Source organism: Mobula hypostoma, chromosome 27, assembly GCF_963921235.1.
Source record: "Mobula hypostoma chromosome 27, sMobHyp1.1, whole genome shotgun sequence".
Taxonomy (NCBI): domain Eukaryota; kingdom Metazoa; phylum Chordata; class Chondrichthyes; order Myliobatiformes; family Myliobatidae; genus Mobula; species Mobula hypostoma.
Window position 1 is genome coordinate 22,053,058 of NC_086123.1, and position 22,840 is coordinate 22,075,897.

General features: G+C 43.9%; 1 protein-coding gene across 2 annotated transcripts; it reads right to left on the reverse strand.

Annotated features, from left to right (window-relative positions):
• Positions 1–5,653: 5,653 nt before the first annotated feature.
• LOC134338479 (zona pellucida sperm-binding protein 3-like) lies at positions 5,654–13,673 on the reverse strand. 2 transcript variants are annotated; one of them, XM_063034318.1, is made up of 10 exons: positions 13,537–13,673; positions 13,273–13,457; positions 13,073–13,182; positions 12,083–12,174; positions 7,867–8,047; positions 7,082–7,193; positions 6,774–6,862; positions 6,516–6,610; positions 6,359–6,439; positions 5,654–6,192 (listed from the first exon to the last, which is right to left on the reverse strand). In XM_063034318.1, the coding sequence occupies exons 1-10, from the start codon at positions 13,598–13,600 to the stop codon at positions 6,083–6,085; spliced, it is 1,119 nt and encodes a 372-aa protein (XP_062890388.1). In that variant the 5' UTR covers positions 13,601–13,673; the 3' UTR covers positions 5,654–6,082. The 2 variants fall into 2 exon arrangements, 1 of the variants encoding a protein (XP_062890388.1); XR_010016231.1 differs by lacking the exon at positions 7,082–7,193 and having other exon boundaries at positions 6,055–6,192.
• Positions 13,674–22,840: the final 9,167 nt, after the last annotated feature.

Genomic DNA, 22,840 nt, shown 5'->3' on the forward strand with positions numbered 1-22,840 from the left:
AAACTTGACCTCAGTACCTCCTTATGCAACTGGATCCTCGATTGCAGACCCCTGTCAGTTCGAATTGGCAACATCTCCTCCACGATCTCCATTAGCACAGGTGCACCACAGGGTTGTGTGTTTAGCCCAGCTCTGCTCTGTTTACACTGATGACTGTGTGGCTTAGCACAGCTGCAATGCCTTATTTATGTTTGTTTGCTGAGGACACCACTGTGTGTGTGTGTGTGTGCGCGCACGCGCGTACCCTTACTCCTGGTGGAGTCGTCAGGGTGTCGTCATGACAAGCTTTTGGTTTGCTCATTGTACGGTGTGACTTGGGCATCTGAAACCTGGTGGACCCCATCCCTCTCCAGGTTTTTTTTTTACAAGGTCGCGTTGTTAGCTTGACACTCAACCCAGGCACGGATGGAGAGCGTGCAAGAGAGCCAGCCGGATTCGAACTCGGGACTTTGTCATAAGCCAAATCAAATGTGGTGACAAATCAGCATATAAGAGGGAGACTGAAAAACTGGGGGAGTGCTGCCACAGCAACAATCTCTCTCTCAGCGTCTGCAAGATCAGGAGCAGGTTATTGACTTCAGGAGGAGGAAACGGAGGGCCATGGTATCATTTCAGGGATTCTGTCCTGGCCCAGCACTCAAGTGCGATTACAATGAAAGCACAGCAAATCCTCTAATCCCTTAGAAGTTTGCAAAAATTTTGGCATGACATCTACAACTTCGACAAACTTCTTTAGACGTTTGGTGGAGAGTATATTATCTGGTTGCTTCTCAGCTTGGTGTGGAAACACGAATGCCTTTGAACGGGAAGTCCTACAAAAAGTAATAGAAAAGGCCCAGTCCATCACGGGTAAAGCCCTCCCCACCATTGAGCACATCTACATGGAGCACTGTCACAGGAAAGCAGCATCCAACATCAGGGACTCCCACCACTCAAGCCATGCTCTCTTCTCGCTGCTGCCATCAGAAAGAAAATACAGGAGCCTCAGGACCCACACCACCAGGTTCAGGAACAGTTATTACCCCTCAACCATCAGGCTCTCGAACCAGAGGGGCAAACTTCACTCGCCCCATCACCGAACAGTTCCCACAACCTATGGACTCACTTTCAAGGCCTCTTCATCTCATGTTCTCTATTTATTGCTTATTTATTTATTATTTCTGTTCTCCTTTTGTATTCGCACAGCTCGTTGTCTTCTGCATGTTGGTTGTCTGTCCGCCCTGTAGGGCGCAGTCTTTCATTGAATCTATTATGGCTCTTGGGGAAACTGAGCGTGCCCCACAAGAAAACGAATCTCAGGGTTGTATATGGGAACATAAGTACTTTGGTAGTAAATTTTCTTTGAACTAGAACTTTGAATTCCACTCCGGCACGGTGGAATTTATATTTGATTCATAAGTTGGAATTTTGTAAACAACTACTGCTTAGTTACCAAGACTACAAATCTACCAAAGTATTCCATCAGCACTAGGGGAGGAAATTTGCTCTTTTTGCCCCATCGGATCCATATTTGGCTCCAGATCCATCCTATGCTGTTGAATTCTAAAACGGTTCATTAATCTACTCCTTTGAGCCATTATTGCAACATTCAAATAGAGAAGCCTCCTATTTAACAGGACGTGTTCACTACCACCATTTCAAGGAGAATTAGGATAGGCACTAGGTGTGGGTATCACCCCTACTAACCAGATCCTGAGAAAGCTATTAAAAAGATAATCTAAATGGAGATTTATAAAAGTTACAATAGCTTCCTGTAAACTAATTTTTCAATGAAAACAGATGAAAGTAGTAAATTGCAAAAAAAAAGGGATATAAGAAACTGAAATGTTCGCATGATACATACAAAAGCAACCTGTCCTTCCTGTCCAGTGCAGTGTGGCTCGAGGGAAGGAATCTTTTAATGTTTAGCAGGAAAGAATTGCTTAAGCTGCAGTTACCCTGTTGAGGATGCAGTGTTATAGTACAACCTAATATGGAAATCCATCTAGGTGGTGGGTGAAGATATGTCTCCATAAAAGGTGTAAGGTGCTCCTTCCCTCCGCTAGCCTACGGGTCACCCTTGGGCAAGGAGTAGCGGCTGCTTATTCCCCCTGCCGATCAGGGTAGCGGTCGTATGGGCAGCTAGTGCATATTGCAAGTCCTGGTTCTGCGACCACTGACGCCAACCTCTGAACGGTATTGATAATGGCTGGGGTCACCCGTCTTGTGAAGACACTGCCCAGAAGGCAGCAATGGCAAAGCAGTTCTGTAGAAAAACTTGGCAAGAACAATCATGATCATGGACACCTTGATCCCTCATGTCATATGACAAGCCACATGATGATGAATGATGACATGCCTACAATTTCAATTTTTAAGCCTCAGCAAATCTCAATAATTTCATGGACCTAATGCATTAACTTGTAACAATTTGAACTAATGTCAGGAAAGTGTGTTCTACATTTTCACTTGTGTTTAAATTGAGCTTGCGGCAAAAAATACTGCAGATAGTCAAAAATGTAAATGCTTGAAATGCATTTGGAACGCAGCTCAAATTCTCCGGTTGATGAAAGGACATCAGTCTAAGTTACCTCAGATTTGCTCCTTCACAAATGCTGCCTGACTGCAGAGTATTCCCACCATTGCTGTGTTGCTTTTTGTATTACTGAACACTCAGTTGCATATTTACTTGCCGACTCTTAACAGGCATTAGGTGAGGTGAGGAAGGTGAAAGTTCTGATGATATTGATTGACTTATTGTTGGATTCTGAAAAATTGACAGGTTATATTGGAGCTGACACCAGGCAGAGGGCCAATGAAACCACATTCACAGATTATTGACACTATGCGGGCACGTGGCCAAGTGGTTAAGGTATTGGACTAGCTATCTGAAGGTCGTGAGTTCGAGCCCCAGCCGAGGGTATGTGTTGTGTCCTTGAGCAAGGCACTTAATCACGCATCGCTCTGCGACAACACTGGTACCAAGCTGTATGGGTCCTAATGCCCTTCTCTTGCACAACATAGGTATCATGGAGAGGGGAGACCTTCAGCATGGGCAACTGCTGGTCTTCCATACAACCTTGCCCAGGCCTGCACTCTGGAGAGTGAAGACTTTCCAGGTGCAGATCCATGGTCTCGCAAGACTAACAGCTGTCTTTTAATGACACTATGCAATTGGAACATGTTGACGTGCAATTGTTTTTTTTTAAAATAGTAATTAAACATTGTCCCAGGTTACTTTTATGCTGCTATTTGCCATGTTGAAGTCATTTCAACGTCGTTTCAATGAGAGAAATGAGTCATCTAAATATAAGCACACCAGACTACGTTGGCATATTTGAACCTTGATATGAATGATTTGGACAGAAACATAGATAAGCTGATTAGAAAGCTGTAAATGACACAAAAATTGGAAGAGTTTATAGATGGTGAGGAAGGCTGTCAAAGGACTAGTTAGGAATGTGGGCAGAGAAATTACAGATGGAGTTAATTCCAGACAAGTGTGTGAGGTGTTGCAGAACCTGTACAGCAAATGGCAGAGCACTTAGGAGCTGTGATACATAGTGGGATCTTGGCATGCAAGTTTGTAAGCTCTCTGAAAGTAGCAGCACAAATAGTGTGGTTTTAAAAAAGGCATACCACATACACATCAGTATAAAAGATGGGAAGTCATGTTGCTGCTGTATATAAAACTTTGGCTTAGGCCACATTTGGGGTATTGTGCACAGTTCTGATCACGACCTTACACAAGGGACATGGGGTCTTTGTAGGAGGGAAGGCACAGAAAAAGTTCACCAGTGTGTAGCCTGGATTAGGGAGCTTTAACTATGAGGAACACAAACACAAGGAAGTCTGCAGATGCTGGAATTTCAAGTAACAAATAAAAATTGCTTTCAGCAGCAATTTTTATGTGTTGCTTAACTATGAGGAAGTTGGACAACCTGCGATTGTTTTCTCTAGAGAGCATCAGTAGCCAAGCGGTGACCTGATAGACAATACAAAAATCACGAGGCGCAGATAAGGGTCGATAAGTGTTCCCCCCCTCTCTAGGGTGGAAATACAAAATACTAGCGGGTATAGGAGATTCAAAGCAAGTTTGTTTTTGGGTATACATGGTAGTAGGTGCTGTCGTGAGAAACAGGCACAATAGTAATGTTTAAGAAGCATTTAGGTACACATGAACAACCACAAAATGATGGTATATACAATATGTACAGGCAGATAGGATTAATTTGCATCAACATGCTTAGACATTGTGAGCTGAAAGCTCTGTTCGTATACTAAAACACTAATACCGACCAGCAGCCCAGGGGACAAGATTACTTGAAAGCAACTTTTGTAGATCTCCCAATGCTATCAGAGGCCATTCAGCCCACTGATTCTACACTAGCTCAAAAATCTAATCAACTCCATCAATCATTTAAAGCCTTTAAAAAGCCTAATCTACTGAATCAGGAACTCCACAATTGACAAGCAGAATTCTCTAGAGACTGGGACTTAGAGGGAATGTTGTAAAATATGCCAGGTCTAATGGGCAGCTGAGAACCAGGACATCATTGTGCAAAGTCCACCATTGCTTGCAAAATGCCCCAACTGCAATCTCCCATTTCCCCAAGGTTCACTATCAGAATGGTGCTGAGATACAATTCCAGAAAATTCTAAATATAAAGGAAATTTATTTATTTCAGGTACAGTGCAGAGTAGGTCCTTTGAGCTAAATCACCCAGCAATCCCCCAATTTAATCCCTGGCCTAATCACAGGACAATTTACAATGAAGAATCAACCCATCAGCTGGTAGGTCTACCAGTCTAGTAACAAATTGTAACAAATCAAAGAATAAAAGAAATCAGTCAAAAAATGCTGGAAATCTGAAATGAGCAGCATGAGAACCAGGCAAAAAATTTGTGGGGGAATGCTGCAACATTCACTGTAGACCAATAGCCATAGTTATTAAAGAACTACATTTCAGATGTATGGAATGGAAGGTCTCAACTTGAAAGTAGATGGAGCCAAGACAGACACCAAGAAGGAAGGACGTCATCCCTTGTGGCAAAAAGAGATAACTGGATTTATAGCTCCTGTCAGTTGATAGTTCATCTACCAAAATTTGGCTCAGGGTGGCAGAAGATTAGGAGGAGGACAAGAGTGCCAGCAATGGTCCAAGCAAAATTGAGAGCAGTGTGGACATTAGTAGTTTTGGTGATACAATTGACAAGTTCTGTGCAGTAGTACCACTCCTGTGGCCGGTTAACAGTTGGAGTTTTACTGCAGGTTTGGGACAAAGACCATCCCCGGTAGCCAAAGAAAGATGTAGCTGGGGCCCAGTGTCATCTTTGATTTGTAGGAAAGGAATCAAAAGAGTAATTGGTAGGGCAAGTCAGATCTTCACTGCAGCAAGTAGATGGTTTTAGCTTTAGAGTGGATATCCACAGTAAAGAAGAGACAGTGGGAGGGGTGGGGAAGAAGGGGGAGAGGGTGGAGTTAAGGAATGAGAGGAGTTGGGGTGGGTGGTAGAAGCAGACAGAAACAACGGGCCTCTCGGCACAGTTCTGGTTGTAAATCTGAGAGAGAGAAGGAAGTTTAAGGTTGATCATGAAGGGAGATCTCCTGCAGTGCAAGAGATGTGCCAGCATAGAAGACGGTGGCCTGGTGTTTGTAGCTAGGAGTCAAGGCCCAGGGGTAGCCATGATCAGAGTCAAATTATGTTCAAACTAGGCCTTACAGCAAATATTTGCTAATAGTCATAAGAACTGCTTATTTAAAACTAATCCAATATTAAACAATTAGTTGCAAGATGAAAGTACTCAGTACTTTGGCCTACACACATCAAAGTTGCTGGTGAACGCAGCAGGCCAGGCAGCATCTCTAGGAAGAGGTATAGTCGACGTTTCGGGCCGAGACGGTCACTTTGGCCTCAAGTTTGTAATGAAACAAGGCTCCGTTCAAATAGTGTAAAGTTCACTGACTGATCTAAAGGTAGATTGATTAAACACAGCCAACACTGGAAACTATGCACAAGTCTGCAAAATGAGACTTTATTCAGACACCAGCATTAAATACACAGTTAGGATCAAGATTGTCTGCAGCTCAGCCTTTGCTGTTTCAGCAGCTACGCTGTACATGCCTGATCTTCCATTTATACAGGAATAGAAGCACAATTCCCAAAACACAAGCTATCAATGGTGTAGCCAAAAGCAGAACCCTTTGATTTTCTACAAAAGAAAAAAAAGTCAGTCAAGAATTGTTTAATGGATCTATCCAAAATTTGATCTTTTGTGAAGTCTCTTACAGTAGCATCATTGATTCCATGAACCCAGATGCTTACTAGGTTAAAATGAAATTAAATTTAATATTAAACAAGATTTAAATGTTTCTTACCCAAAGTTTTGGATCTAGATTGCTTGCTGATTACTTTCAAGGGACCCACTTTGATTACGTGACCAACACTAGTCTCTGCTTCTAAAAAAAAGTGGAGAAATTATTGTAATGTCATGAAAGCCATTATCCAAACCATCATCAGAAATGGGAATATTACCTTTGGCTCGTTTATGACGGGATTGGATAGGCTGGCAGACTGCGTTACAGCAGTCACACAAGGAGCTTTGTAATGGGGCATCCAAAAGCTGCCAACTAAGAAAAAAAATAAAGCAAACTTAAAATGTTAATAATTCGAACTTGAGGAAGACAATTTGGTGATTTTGTAGGTGGGTTGGCAGGGGGAACTTCACTTCATGATACCAAGCTCAAAGCAGGCTTTCCTGCTGGAGTTTACTAAATTGAAAATCTTAGTCACCTTTTTGTTTGCTGGTCAAAAAAGCAAGCTTTGTGCAACAGGTCATCCCACTTAGGATCCCACACCAAGGCTTTGCAGTGAATGAAAATCTGGAAGATTAAATGCAGTGCCACTCATGTTAACTCTTGCACTGTGTATATAATGATTTGAAATACTATATTTGCTCAGATTCATAAAGTGGTCAGAATCTGTTTAATCAATGTTAATGCCTTCTGATACAATGCCAGAACAAACTCAAACACTGTCAGTTATATTGACTAATAAAGAGTTTCTTCACCCTTGAGACTTGAACAACTTTTCCAACTCACATCAGCATCCTCTTGACTGTTGAATTTAAATGCCTGCACAACAAATTGAAGGAGTGACCCATCATTCCTGGGCAAGAACTTGGAGTTTCCAGTTTTCCCATCAATTAGACAGCTGCGGAAGAGAACGAGAAGGATGCGATGTTGAGGCTTTATAAAGCACTGTTGAGGCCTCACCTGAGTTTTGGGCCCCTTAGGCAAGAAAGGACGTGCTGACATTGGAGAGAGTTCAAAGGAGGTTCACAAAAATGATTCCAGGATTGAAAGGCTTACTATATGAGCAGCATTTGATAGCTCTGGGCCTCTACTCACTGGAATGAAGATTGGGGGGTGGTCGTGGGGGGGGGGGTTCTCACTGGAACATAGCGAGTGTCGAAAAGCTTCAATAGAATGGATATGGAGAGAATGTTTCCTATGGTGGGGCAGTCCAAGACCAGAGGGCAGCCTCAGAATAGAGGGACGTGCATTTAGAACACGGATGAGGAATTTCTTTAGGCAAAGGGTGGTGCATCTGTGGAATTCTTTGCCACAAGCAGCTCTGGAGGCCAAAAACATTGAGCATATTTAAAAGGCAGAAGTTGATAGATTCTTGATTGGTCAGGGCACAGAGGGACACAGAGAGAAGGCAGGAGATTGGGGCTGAGAGGGAAATGGATCAGCCATCATGAAATGATGGAACAGACTCGATGGGCCAAATGGCCTAATTCTGTTCCTATGGCTTGTGGTCTTGTATGCAAGCCACGGTCAATTTAATAACCAATCAAGTAATTCTATCTTTTCACTCTTACCCATGATTGTTTATGATGCTATAGTTCTCTGGAGACTTTCCCAATGAGCTCGTTGGTGTGGCAATACATTCATCCACGTAGAGGCGAAGGGCCTGGTGATATGTGGCAAGGACCGAGGCTTGTAGGTTGATGGAAGCTCCCAGGAAGAACAGAGAATCTGGCCGTTCAGCAGCCCAGTCATCTGCAGCAGATATTAGAAACATAGAAACATAGAAAATAGGTGCAGGAGTAGGCCATTCGGCCCTTCGAGCCTGCACCACCATTTATTATGATCATGGCTGATCATCCAACTCAGAACCCCGCCCCAGCCTTCCCTCCATACCCCCTGACCCCCGTAGCCACAAGGGCCATATCTAACTCCCTCCTAAATATAGCCAATGAACTGGCCTCAACTGTTTCCTGTGGCAGTGAATTCCACAGATTCACCACTCTCTGTGTGAAGAAGTTTTTCCTCATCTCGGTCCTAAAAGGCTTCCCCTCTATCCTCAAACTGTGGCCCCTCGTTCTGGACTTCCCCAACATCGGGAACAATCTTCCTGCATCTAGCCTGTCCAATCCCTTTAGGATTTTATACGTTTCAATCAGATCCCCCCCTCAAACTTCTGAATTCCAATGAGTACAAGCCCAGTTCATCCAGTCTTTCTTCATATGAAAGTCCTGCCATCCCAGGAATCAATCTGGTGAACCTTCTTTGTACTCCCTCTATGGCAAGGATGTCTTTCCTCAGATTAGGGGACCAAAACTGCACACAATACTCCAGGTGTGGTCTCACCAAGGCCTTGTACAACTGCAGTAGTACCTCCCTGCTCCTGTACTCGAATCCTCTCGCTGTAAATGCCAGCATACCATTCGCCTTTTTCACCGCCTGCTATACCTGCATGCCCACTTTCAATGCTGGTGTATAATGACACCCAGGTCTCGTTGCACCTCCCCTTTTCCTAATCGGCCACCATTCAGATAATAATCTGTTTTCCTGTTTTTGCCACCAAAGTGGATAACTTCACATTTATCCACATTAAATTGCAACTGCCATGAATTTGCCCACTCACCCAACCTATCCAAGTCACCCTGCATCCTCTTAGCATCCTCCTCACAGCTAACACTGCCACCCAGCTTCGTGTCATCTGCAGCAGATATTGTATCATTAGGATTTTGCTACAAGGCTATATGCAAGTTATCCCTACAACAGGGGGCAAAAAAAGTATCAGTCAGAGTTTAATCTAAAGTGTTGGTTCCAGCCAGACAAACTAGTTGCTGCAGATGAAAATACATCAAATTGGACACAAGGCAAGTATTTCCAGCAAGAAGCCAAGCCAGACCCAACTGTTTAGATTAGCAATTCCCCTCAGTGTTCATCACTCAGCTTTCTAGCTGCAGGGACAACAAATAGCGCAACTGCGAGAGGAAAGTAGCCAAACAAGGGTAAAGAATGCAGTCATGGCCTCTCTACTGCTAAGGCAGTGCAGAAAAGGACACTACTCGACTGGACCAAACCAGGGGTACCCCTAGTCCCCACCCTCAAGGACAGGGATGGCAGGAGTAGACCATCCAACCCACTCCACCATTGGTTAAGATCATAACGGATCTGTCCAGAACTGCACATGAATCCAGTAGTGGCCAACCAGTACCCTGTACAGCTGTGGCACAGCCTCCATGCTCTTAAATTCAATCCCTCTGGTAATGAAAGTCAGCATTCTGTTTGCCTTCTTGATATCTGCAAGCCAACTTTCATGCAATCCCCAAGTCCCTCTGCACAAGAGCATACTGCAATCTTTCTCCATTTAAAAAACCTGACCATCTGTTTTTCCTTTCCATCTTCAAGACCCTTACCCATCTACCCTATCTCCAGAAATAACTCACGATTTGTTTTTCCACTAAATGTTATGTCTTCAGCAAACTTGAGTGGGCTACACTTGGATCCCTCTTCCTAATCACGTACATTGTGCCCATTGGGGGGCCCAGCAGCACTCTGCTCGATGAGAGAAACGGCCTTTTCTTCCAGCTCTGCCTTCTACTGGTGAACCAATCCTCCTTCCATGCGAATAAACTGCAGCCAACTTCATGCATCCTCGTGGATAAATCTTTCACGGGGCATTTAAACACCTTCTGGAAATCCAGGTACAGTATACAATATCCACCTGTTTCACTACCAGTTGCACTCGTTACATCCTAAAGGACCCCAGTAAGTTTGTCAAAGAGGAGCTGTTCTTCATGAATCCATGCTGCTTCTGCATGCTGGAACAACTATCCAAGCGGCTCACTGTACATTCCTAAATGATAGCCTCCCGACTACAGACATTAAGCTAACTGGCCTATAGTTAACTGCCTTTTGCCTGTATCCCTTTTTAAAAAAAAAAGTGGCCTCGCATTCACTGTCTTCCCATCTGCCAGGCCCTGGTAATTTTGGCAACACCTCTACTTGCTTAGGAGTTTGCGAAGATCCAACGTGACATCTAAAGCCTTGACAATTTCTTACAGATGTGTGGTGGAGAGTATATTAGAACATAGAATAGTACAGCTCAGTACAGGCCCTTTGGCCCACAATGTTGTGCCGACCCTCAAACCCTGCCTCCCATATAAACCCCCACCTTAAGTTCCTCCATATACCTGTCCAGTAGTCTCTTAAACTTCACTAGTGTATCTGCCTCCACCACTGACTCAGGCAGTGCATTCCACGCACCAACCACTCTCCGAGTAAAAAACCTTCCTCTAATATCCCCCTTGAACTTCCCACCCCTTACCTTAAAGCCGTGTCCCCTTGTATTGAGCAGTGGTGCCCTGGGGAAGAGGCGCTGGCTATCCACTCTATCTATTCCTCTTGTTATCTTGTACAACTCTATCATGTCTCCTCTCATCCTCCTATTGACTGGCTGTACTGCAGCCTGATATGGAAACATCAATGCCCTTGAATGGAAAACCGTACAAAATGTAATGGATACGACCCAGTCCATCACAGGTAAAGCCCTCTCTACCACTGAGCACTTTTATATGAAACGCCGTCACAGGAAAGTAGCATCCATCATCAGGACCCCCACCACCCAGGACTTGCTCTCTTCTCGCTACTGCCATCAGGAAGGAGGTATAGGAGCCTCAGGGCTCTCATAACCAGGTTCAGGAACAGTTATTACCCTCAACCAGTGGGCTCTTGGACCAAAGGATATAACCTCTCACCCCATCACTGAACTGTTCCCATAACCTATGGACTCACTTTCAAGGACTCTTCACCTCATGTTCTCAATATTTATTGCTTATTTAATTTTTTTTTTAAATTTGCAGTTTGCCGTCTTTTGGACATTGGCTTAACGCCCAAGTTCGTGCAGTCTTTCTTTGATTCTATTATGGACTTATTGAGTATGCCTGCAAGAAAATGAATCTTAGGGTTGTATATGGTGACATATATACTTAAATAACAAGTTCCGAGTAAATTTAGGTAAATTGTCACATATGCATCTATTACAACTTTTGCCATTTCATTCAGTACGCTGGACCAAGGGGTTTATCTACATGTCCACCAATTTGCTCATCACCTTTTTAGTGACATCAAATCTTTGCCCACTCTATTTTCAGCAGCAGAAAACTGGTTTTCCCTCCTAGTTCCAGGAAATTATCTTTAACCCAAAATGTTGATCTACAGTTGGGGCCCAGCTTCGACTGTCTCTTCCCTCACACCAGTCTCAGAATTTGATACATCAAGGAACCAGCCCAGACTCATGGGGTTCAAGTGCATGAGTCTGGGGGGGGGGGGGGTGGAGGATTGCTGCTCGTTACTAATGTTTTACAACAGACTAATTAACTGCAATCTAGGTTGTTAGGGCAGGCATTTTAGGCAATTACTCTTTCTGAACACCTACAAGGGTTGGAAGTCACCCAATCATAAACTTTAAAATTGATTTTGAGTTTGGTCGGGAATTTACATAGGGCAGACCTTTTGGCCCACAGTGCCGTGCAGAACCAATTAAATTAGTAATCAAACAGCCAACTAATCTCTTCTGCCTACACCATGTCTATATCTTGCCATTTTCCTCACAGTCATAGGCCTATTTGAAAGACTTATATTTGATCAGTACATCAAACTCATCTAAAGACCACGAGGATGACTCCATGCAATACCAACAGGGCAGGTACTCCAAGCACAGAAGTGCAAGAGGTAGAATTGAAGTCTTGCCACTTCAAGGTACATGGTACAAGAGATGTCACCATCTAAAGCAAAGCTCACCTGTCATTATATTCATGGAAAAGATCAGTTTGCCATCTCCAGATAGTACACCAATAACTGGAACCGTTGTCTCAGGCATTGCTATCTCATTCCTAGGGAGAGAGGATTCATCAATTCAATGCAAAGGGAGTTTCATTGGCAAATTTAAACACAATATTATTTCAAACTTAAGCAAATGCAGTCATCAAACGCATGGATCATCTGGTTAAAACAGGATAACACACAAAATGCTGTTGGAACTCAGCAAGTCAGGTAACATCTAAACTTAATGCCCATTATGGAGCAGCAATGAAGGTCCTCCAACTCTGGTGGTGGTCAGGGCTTTCTTCATGTCAGTAGCTTCCTCTCGGTTTTCACTGCTGTTAGTCACGCAAGACCCGGGGGTGGAGACTCAGGAATACCGTCACACTCAGATGTAGAAGGATTCTTCATTGCCGTTCCGCTAACAGCTTTGCTTCACCAGTCAGGGTTGTTAGCCCTGAGATGAACCCCTGAAGCTGGACGACTAGTGGACCACTTTTAGTCTGGCCTCGACCCTTTGATCTGTTTGGCATGGGTGACCCTATCAAGATCCGAAGAAAAAAGCCCCGATTCCAGCCAACTTTGCACTCCGGGTCATTGAGGTCCGCAGCCTCCAAACCCTACAAGGTTGTTGCCCTCTTGGAGGCGGCATCTATGGAGGGGAATGAATCGGCAACATGTCAGGCCAAGACCCTTCATCAGGATTGATGACGAGCCTCGCCCCAAAATGTCCCTTTAGAGACACTGTCAGACTTGCCTAATTCCTCCAACTTTGCCAGTGACGCTCCAGATTTCCCAGCATCTGCAAAATCCCTTGTGCTTGAGTAAAACAGGATAAATATTCCCATTTTTAACCAAATTGCCCCATCACAAGTTGCCTCTATCTCACTGAGTTGTAAATCAGCCACTGACAGACAAACTTGAGCTCTTGGTCAAGGTGGGAGTCTCACTGTCGTGCAGAGCCCTTACACTGGGTAGCGACATTCTAGGAGAACGTTGAGTTGTGGCCGGTCCATCCCAAGGGCTGGGCTCTCTTCAAATTTCAGGTAATTCCAGAAAATTATCTCCGTATCCGATACCTGATCGGGGAAAAAAAAACACAAAATGGGAAATAGTCAGGAAAGGCACGCAAGTTGGAGTTTGACTAAAGCAGGAAGGGTGACACCCACCAGTTGACCTCCCCAGCAATCCTGGAGCCCGTACTTGAAGAAGAGAACGTAGGGAGATTTAAAGCCCGAGGGAGGGCAGGTTCCCAGCCGCAGAAGCGAGGCAGGAGCGCCAGCTAGCACAGCTGTCTCTACAAACACCGTCAGGGTGGAGTTACCGCAGGAGTAAGTGATACCTGGCGGAAGATCTGAAAAAAAAAGGAAAGTGACGCTGGAGAAGAGAACACGCCGCAGTTTGAAGATGCAAAGCACTAGAATCCAAACAACCTGTCTGTTCCTGCCCCATCACGGTGGCCACCAAGAGCGCCGCTAAACTCGCCACCGGACCCATCTTCACCAAAGAGTAGACTGCCGATTGCAAGCAAACACCAGGCGCTACTAACTAGCTCATTAAAATTCCTGAGCTAGACCGCTGCTGATCCAATTATTGGACCAGTCAAGATCAAAAACATTTAAGTCTAGGGATGGAAGGAGAGGCACGCAGGAATTCTCCCTCGGTTAATTCACTATCATGCCTAATGTGACAACGCGCATCGAGGTCCCTGAGATGTCGCCGCTGAAAGTCGCCCTTTCTCACGGCGCAGGACTTTTGATTATTGTACAGAGAACAGAAACACACATCAAAGTTGCTGGTGAACGCAGCAGGCCAGGCAGCATCTCTAACTGAAGGAAGAGTTAGTAAGAGATTTTAAAGTGGGCACTTTCAAATCTCTTACTAACTCTTCCTTCAGTTAGTCCTGACGAAGGGTCTCGGCCTGAAATGTCGACCTTACCTCTTCCTAGAGATGCTGCCTGGCCTGCTGCGTTCACCAGCAACTTTGATGTGTGTTGCTTGAATTTCCAGCATCTGCAGAATTCCTCGTGTTTGCGTACATAGAACAGTACAGCATAGAAATAGGCCATTCGGCCCACAATGTTGTGCCGAACCAACAACAAAAAAAAACAAATCTCCTACCTACACAATGTCCATATCCCTCCATCTTCCTCGCATCCATGTGCCAATCTGGACGCCTCTCACAAACCTCTAATGCACTTGCCTCTATTACCATACCAGGTACCCACCACTCTCTGAGTAGAGAACTTGCCCCTCACAACCCCTTTGAACCCGCGCCCTCTCGCCTTCAATGCAAGCTCCCTGGTATTCGACATTTCAACCCTGGGAAACAGAAACTCTCTATCCACGCCTCTCGGAATCTGATAAACCTCTGTCAGATCTCCCCACGGCCTCCGATGCTTAGTCCAGAGAAAACAACTCAAGTTTGTCCAGCCTCACGTTCCCTCGAAACGCGAGAAAAGCTGCATTTGCTGGAACTCCAAAGCAACACTCTCTCACACTCACACTCACACTCAAAATGCTGGAGGAACTCAGCGGGTCGGGCAGCAGCTGTGGAAATGAACAGTCGGCAGTTCCAGCCGAGACCCTTCTTCAGGACGGGAAAGACGCCAGAATAACAAGGTGTGTGTGTGTAGGGGGTAAGGGGGCTAGCGAGAAGGCTTTGCACAGCCAGTGCAAAAGGTCTGATACAGACCCACCACCAACACATCGTGGAAGTAGTCAGAAGGTGGAAAGAGAAGAGTTAACAGTTGCCTTACTGTTGTAATACTGCCAACAGTGTGCCAGGTCAAAGTGATAGGTAATACAGAGATTAACATCGTGTTGTTCACGAAGGATTTGCACACTTTAATTGAAAGGGAGTAGTTAGATATCATCCTAAAATACTCCACTATTTTCTCATGAGTTACTTCATTACCATTTCCAGCCTGTCGGTGTCAGTTGTTAGCTGAAAAAAATGGGTAGCCTCTCATCTCATAGAGTTTCTTTACTTGGCACGGGATATCCGAACACTGCCAGGCGGTGCCATTTAATACTGCCCTTCATGCCAGTTTGATCTGACTGAGTTGCTCCGCTACCCACATTGGCTCAGCCCGGTACAGCGATAACCCTGATGACTGTGGGCTAACGCGCCTGGCGGTGTGTTGTGTTACAAGCCGTAGCCATGGCTCCTGGGCTCCCAGAGGGGTCGGTTGCCTCCAGTGGTGCCGGGCCCAAAGATGTTACTGCGTAGCTTGAAGCGAGAGGGTGAAGAGTCAAAGGCCATGACCCAGAGAGTAGAACAGCAGGGGAACAGGCCATTCAGCCCATCGCGTCGAAGCTTAGCAGTGGGTACCCAACTGTATTATTCCTGTCTTCCAGCACTTGGCCGAGGTCACACAAGTCCTCCTCTCAACTGTTTTGAAATACTGTCAGCAACTCTGTCTCCACCACTCTCTCAGGCAGAGCATTCCAGGTACTCACCACTCTCTGAGTGAAAAAGACCCTCCCCCAATCCCTTTGATGTCTCTGACTCCTTAACTTGAATTTATGTCCTCTACTTTTATTCACCTGTAATAGGGGGAAGCGTTTCCAGTAATTTGCCTTATTTATACCCTCATAATTTATATATCTTAATCATGTCCTCTCCTAATCTTCTCCACGCCAGAGAAAACAACCCCAGCCTCTCCCTGTGCAATCCCAGGTAACATCCTGGCGAATCTCCTCTACAACCCCTCCAGTGCTACCACATCGTCCCTGTGGTGTGGTGAGCCGAGCTGAGCTGCGTGCTGCACCCTAGCTGAGGGTTGACCAACAGTTGGGACACAACTTCCCTGCTTTGGTAATCACTGCCCCAACTAATGATGGCTAGCATCCCAGGAGCCTCCAGAACGACATTAACTACATTTGCTGCCACTTTCAAGGACCTTCTACACAAAGATTCTGCTGTTCCACAATACTGCCACTCATGGTGTATGTCCTACCTCACTGATACTCCAAGACTACTCAGCTCACATCAGTTTGGATTAAACTTCATCTGCAATTTCTCAGCCCATTTCATCAACACACCAATATCACCCTGCAGCCCAAGATTACCCCCAGCATCAACAACTCTGCCAATCCTTGTGTCATCTGCAGACTTACTGATCAAACACCCTACATCCACAGAGAGAGGTCAAAGATAGAATTTGTTTGTTTAAGAACAAACGTTAGTGGGAACACTACTCTATTGGTTGTAGTCTAGAGGTCACAAACAAATGGGAGAGATATAGATGAGCAAACATACAGGCAAAGTGTAGAGAAATGCAAAAACTCTCAGGTAGTTGTTACAAGAGACATTGATTAGCCTAATGCAACCTTAGTTAATAACAGTATTGAAGTATTGGTGACCAGTTTCTCAAATACAATCAGGATAACTTTCAAGTCCAGCAGGGAAGAAGACATTTCTTGACCTCTTTATGGGAAATGAAATGATCAAGAACACAAACTCTAGGTTGGGGAACATTTAAGGAATAGTGATCACGGCATAATAAGATGCTATGATCACTAGCGAAAAAGGGAGAAAATGCATTACAAAATAAGAGTTAATTAAGTGGATGATGGTTAAGTTCAAAAGGTTGAGAGTGGGGCTGGCCCAGGTAAATTGGAACCGAAAGTGGACAGGTAAATCTTTAGGGATTTGAAGCATGGTTTCATAAAAGCCAATGGAATAACAAACAAACCTAGAGTTCTGTGACAAATGAAAGAGATGCACATTTTTTTTTAAAAAAAGCAAGAAAAGGTCTCAAATTTTGAGTTGTAAGTTCCAGTGAGAACCAAGTTGATTACAAAAGAATCAAATGAATGAAATGTAAATAAAGAAGCAAAGAGAGCATATTAGCTGCCAATGTAAATGGAAATTTAGAAGTGCTGCACAGAGTTAGAAGCAGTAAAATGATAGTGCATGGAAGATTGTAGTCACTAAGGAAAAGAAAGTGAACATGCATGCAGAGTGGAGAGTGGTGTTAAGGTACTAAGTAAATACTCTGCATCTTTTCCACCAGGAAAATTCACCAGTTCTGGTCTCCTTACTTGAGCGAAGATATACTGGCTTTGGAGGCAGTGCATTGGAGCTTCACCGGGTTGATTCTGGGGAAAGAGTTGGCCTATGAGGAGAGATTTGAGTTGCCTCAGATTACCACTCACTGGAATTCAAAGGAACGAGAGGGGATCTTGTAGAATCATATGGAATTATGAAAGGGATAGACAGAGACAGAAAAGTTGTTTCCACTGGTAAGTAAGATTAGAATTAGGGGACATATCTCACAATTTAAGGAAATAGATTTATGAATTCGGGAGAAGAAATGAGGAGAACCTTCTTTCACAGAAGGAAGTGAAACTGTGGTATCCTTTGACCAGAGAATCAGTAGAGGCTACCCCATTACATATATGTAAGACACATTTAGATAGATATTTTGCATAGAAGGGAAATTTAGGGTTATGGGAAAAAGGCAGGTGGGTAGAGCTTAAGTCCATGGCCAGTTCAGCCATCATCTTATTAAATAGTGGAGCAGGCTCGATCGACCAGATAGCATAGTAACACTCACAATGCACTGGAGGAACTCAGCAGGTCAGTCAGCATCAGTTGAAAAGATTAGTCGACGTTTCGGGCTGAAACCCTTCGTCAGGACAGAAGGAAGAACTTTGGGGAGGGTTTGAAGAATGCTGGTAGTTGAAAAAAACAGTAATTTGAAAGACCAAGGGGTGGGGGAGGGGAAGCAGGGAGGTGATTGGCAGGAGAACAATGTGCAGTAGTAGAAGGAGGCGGAACTATGAGGGAGGTGATGTAAAATAGGGATAGAGGAAGGGAGGGTGAGGGAATTACCAGAAGTTGGAGAATTCTATGTTCATTCCAAGGGGCTGGAGACTACCTAGACGGTATATGAGATGTTGCTCCTCCAAACTGAGTTTAGCCTCATCATGGCAGTAGAGGAGGCCATATATTGACATATCTGATTGGGAATGGGAAGCAGAGTTGAAGTGGGTGGCTACCGGGAGATCCTGTCTGTTGTGGTGGACAGAGTGGAGGTGCTCGACGAAGCGGTCCCCCTATCTGCGTTGGGTTTCACCGATGTAGAGGAGGCCACACCGGGAGCACTGGATGCAATAGATGACCCCAACAGATTCACAAGTGAAGTGTTGCCTCACCTACCCCAACGAAGGGTTTCGGCCCGAAACGTCGACTAATCTTTTCAACTGATGCTGACTGACCTGCTGAGTTCCTCCAGCACATTGTGAGTGTTCCTTTGACAACAGCATCTGCAGATTATTTTGAGTTTACAGATGGCATAGTCCTGTTCCTATTTCTTTTCTTCTTTTTTAAGAGTACTTTCAAAGTACTATTGATGACGGAGATAGCTGAGATGCTGGATGCATTAAATGTTACCACTTGGCGGTTTTAGAAAAATTAGCTGAACTTAAGTTAGGCCACCAGGACCAGAAGGGATGTCTTCTCGGATTTTGACAGAAGTAGTGGAGGAACTTACAGGCGTGGAGACCAACCACTTCCAAAACTCTTTGGATATGGAAGTGGTGCCAGCTTATCAAATGTTAGTTTATTCAAAAGAGTGGATAAAGGTAGTTTGTTGAACTATAAACTAGACAGTTCAACCTTGGAGGTTGGAACACTTTTAGAAATATTGATCCAGGATACCATTAACAGTCATCTGGAGGAAAATAGATTAAATAAGGCAAATGGTATGAATTGGTTTGAGAGTAAGTCAGACTTAAATAATTTAATTGATTTTTTTTCATGAAGCAACAGAATGGATGAGACAAATGCAGTTGAATTGGTTTATATGGGCTTCCAGAGGATTTTGATAAGTTGTCACCTGGAAGTGTATTAACGAAGTTGAAGTATATGCATAAAAGAGACATTGATAACATGGACAGGAAATTGGCAAAGTAACAGATAGCCAGGAATGGTGTTTAATGGTTACCTTTCCAAATGGGGGAAGATAATTGGTGGTGTTCCCCTGAGACTGGAGATACGCCATTGCTTTTTGTAACTTCAAAACTTTAAATCAATTCAAAAGAAGACACAGGAGTCCAAAATGCGGTCTAAATTCAGGTTTACTTTAAGCGAGGCTTGCACATATCAAGTGGTAATGTGATGGTATATACAAATCCTGTATCTCTACATATAACCCATAATGAATTATTCAAAGGAACAAGAATGCTTCATCCAATATATATACAATTTGGACTGCACAAAACCTGGCAGTTTGAAGAGGATATTGGTTGAATGGAGCCAAATGAAGAGATGGGTGCAATAGGCTGGCATAGAGGCAGATGAAACTTAAAGTGGAAAATATGAAGAGATGCATTTTGGTGGACAGAAGAAGGAGAGGCGATGCGGAATATAATGTACGTTTCTAACAGGGGTGTAGGAATGGACGGATGGATGGTTCCACCACACACACACACACACACATGTAGCAGTTAGCACAACGCTATTACAGATCGGGACTTACTGGAGTTCGGAGTTCGTTTCCAGGGCCACTCTTTAAGGAGTCTCTGTACGTCCCCCCCATGGAATGCGTGGGTTTCCCCTGGGTCCTTTGGTTTCCTGCCACACTCCAAAGACATACCAGGGAGGTTAACTGGTCGTTGGAAATCGTCCCATTATTAGGTTAGAGTTAATAGGGTGGTGCTGAGGCAGCTCGGCTACTCTGTGCTGCATCACTAAACAAAAATAAATATATAAAATATATAAAAATATAAATAAGTGGCAGACAGAATGAAAATACAGCTGGTAAGGTATGTACAACTCTGGGATCTATCAGTACAAGCACAGAGTGGAAAAGCAGCAAAGTTATACTGTGCCTTTATAACACACCTTCAGCTAGATTGTTGTGTTTATTTTGGGTCCCACTTCATAGAAAGTTTGTGAAGTAGTTTAAGAAGGTTGCAAAAGGATTTATTTACAAAGATAGATTAAAGGGGCTGGGACTATTTTCTTTAGAGAAAAGAATTCTGAGGGGGAGTATTTGATAATCTGAACAAAGGGGACGATGCAAACACACATAAAATACTGGAGGAACTCATCAGGTCAGGTAGCATCTATGGAAATGAACAAGCAGTCCATGTTTTGGGCTGACACCCTTCATCAGGACTGGAAAGGCAAGGGGTAAGTGACAGAATAAAAGGGTTGAGGGGAGGTTAAGGAGGATAGCTAGAACGTGATAGGTGAAGCCAGGTGGGTAGGAAAGGTAAAGAGTTGGGTGATGGGAGACCATACCCTTTGGTGAAGGGGATCAAAGCCAAGAGATAACAAGTAGAAAATATAAGTGAGAAAAATCAAGAGTAACAAGAAATAGAAGTTTTTATTGTAATCAACGTGTGTTTCTAGATCCTTACCAACGTCCCCTTTCATTCAGCTCTTTGTATATTTTTCACCTTTTTTCATACAAATGGAGGCAAATTCATTTTGTGAAACAATGAGACTTGTAAGACATTTTGCTCCAAGTTATAAATTGTTCCATAAATAAAGATAAACTATTTCACTGACAGGGGGTCTATAACCAGAGGAGGCAATTTAGATTAATAATTAAATGTACCAGAAGGATTCGGAAGAAACATTTTTGTTGCACCATGTTTTTATAGATTGGAATTCACTCCCAGAATAGGTGACAAAACAACAGCTTTAAAAAGGAGTTGGATACATAATAGACAAGGGGAAAATCACAACAGGGAGAAGCCAATTGGAAGACTGTAAGAGCATATGATATTGGAGTAGAATTAGGTCATTTGGTCATCAGTTCTGCTCTGCCATTCAATCGTGGCTGATTTATTATTCCTCTCAACCCCATTCTCCTGCCTTCTTTTGACACCCTTACTAGTCAAAAACCTATCCATTTCTTCTTTAAATATCCCAAATGACTTGACGGCCACTGCTGGCTGTGGCACGAAACCCCACACGGAAAATTCTTACAAAGAACCAGCAAAGGTGCAATGCCTCATTTTAATTTTACCCCACACATAATTTGCCTCATTACAAAGACTTATTCAGCATTTGGGACCTGTCAGGTGTTACTGTGGAGCCTGCCATCAGCCACAGAAGGCCGATGCCAAAGCCTTTCCTCCCTTTGAGTTAATGTGACATAACAGACATGGGTTAATAAAATCGAACTCTTGTGCCTTTGCTAGGAGTGCAAACTTTGATGCAAGCTATCTGAAATCAGGACAGAAAGCAACCTTAGGTTCTACTGCTGGCAGAGCTGGGAACATGAACATGCCCAAAGGAATCTCTCTGCCATCCTCTGAATTCAGTTCACTCTTTTTTCAAACGATTGGACCTTCAGGTTTAGAGGCCTCGGTATTGGGAGGCGCTCTTCTGTTCTAGGTCCCGATGTTATCATTAGGTATAATGTTCCAATAGTATGCCTTCAACTTTACAGCTTAGCCAGTTGAATTACAGTTTCTTTTTCTTTTCTTATTAATAGCACATTTATTTATTTGTTTGTTTGTTTGTTTATTTAGAGATACCATGTGGAACAGTCCTTTCTGGCCCTTCAAGCAGCACCACCCAGCAACCCACTGATCTAAACCTAGCCTAATCACGGGACAATTTACAATGACTGATTAACCTCGGGGCGCCCTGGTAGCGGAGCGGTTAGTGTGATGCTATTACAGCTCAGGGCGGCAGAGTTCAGAGTTCAGAGTTCAGTTCCGGCATCATCTGTAAGGAGGCTGAATGTCCTTGAACGCATGGGTTTTCCCCGGGCGCTCTGGTTTTCTCCCACAGTCCAAAGGCCTACCGGGTAGCTCAGTCAGTCATCGTGCATTGTCCCGTGATTGGGTTAGGGTTTAATCAGAGTTTTGGGGAGTTGCTGGGGTAGCACCACTCAGAGGGCCTGTCGCTAAATAAACACTAAGCGCTGCGTCTTTGGACTGTGGGAGGAAACCAGAGCACCCGGAGGAAACCCACATGTATACTGGAATGAACTACCAACCTGCTTACAGAAAACACGAGAATTAAACTGCGAACTCCAACGCCCGAACTGTAATAGCATCGCGTTAACCGCTATGCTACTGGGGCTGTTAGCTTTATTCCGACTAGTTGGATCAGTTTCTTCTTGCAGATTGGTGTTCGTTAATTACTTGGTTAACTGAAGAGAGTTTAAAGGCAAATGACACATACGGCCAGATTTGGGAACGGCTTCGTTCCAACTGTGATAAGACTGCTGAAAGGATCCTGACCCGGATCTGGGCCATACCCTCCAAATATCCGGACCTGCATCTCGGTTTTTTTGCACTACCTTACTTCCCATTTTTCTATTTTCTATTTATGATTTATAATTTAGATTTTTAATATTTACTATCGACTTGTAATCCAGGGAGCGGGAAGCACAGAATCAAATATCGCTATGATGATTGTACTTTCTAGTATCAATTGTTTGGCGACAGTAAAGTATAAGGTAAAGTAAGTGTCTGTATTTAAAACATTAAAATAAGCTGATACAATTCATGCCAAATTAAAAATGCTTTCCATATGGGAAAGAGGTTTCAGGAGCGTATATCTTTAACGATAACATGTTGGGTATTTTTGTGTATAAGTTATTAAAACACCTGGGTTAGGATTGAATAAATGCTTATTCATTCCCTTTGCCAGTAATGCACAGTGGCTGCATTGTGTACGATTTATAAAATATGGTGGTTATCCGTCGTGCCTGACAATGACAGGAGACTGCCAGGGACCAGTGATGCTCCACAGGGGTC

Coding starts and splice junctions, on each gene's coding strand:
- LOC134338479 (XM_063034318.1), bottom strand. CDS start 13,600: ATGGGTCCGGTGGCGAGTTTAGCGGCGCTCTTGGTGGCCACCGTGATG. Junction 6,863..7,081: donor ACAGTCAAGAGGATGCTGAT/GTGAGTTGGAAA, acceptor TTAATCTTCCAG/ATTTTCATTCACTGCAAAGC. Junction 6,440..6,515: donor CCGTCATAAACGAGCCAAAG/GTAATATTCCCA, acceptor ACTTTTTTTTAG/AAGCAGAGACTAGTGTTGGT.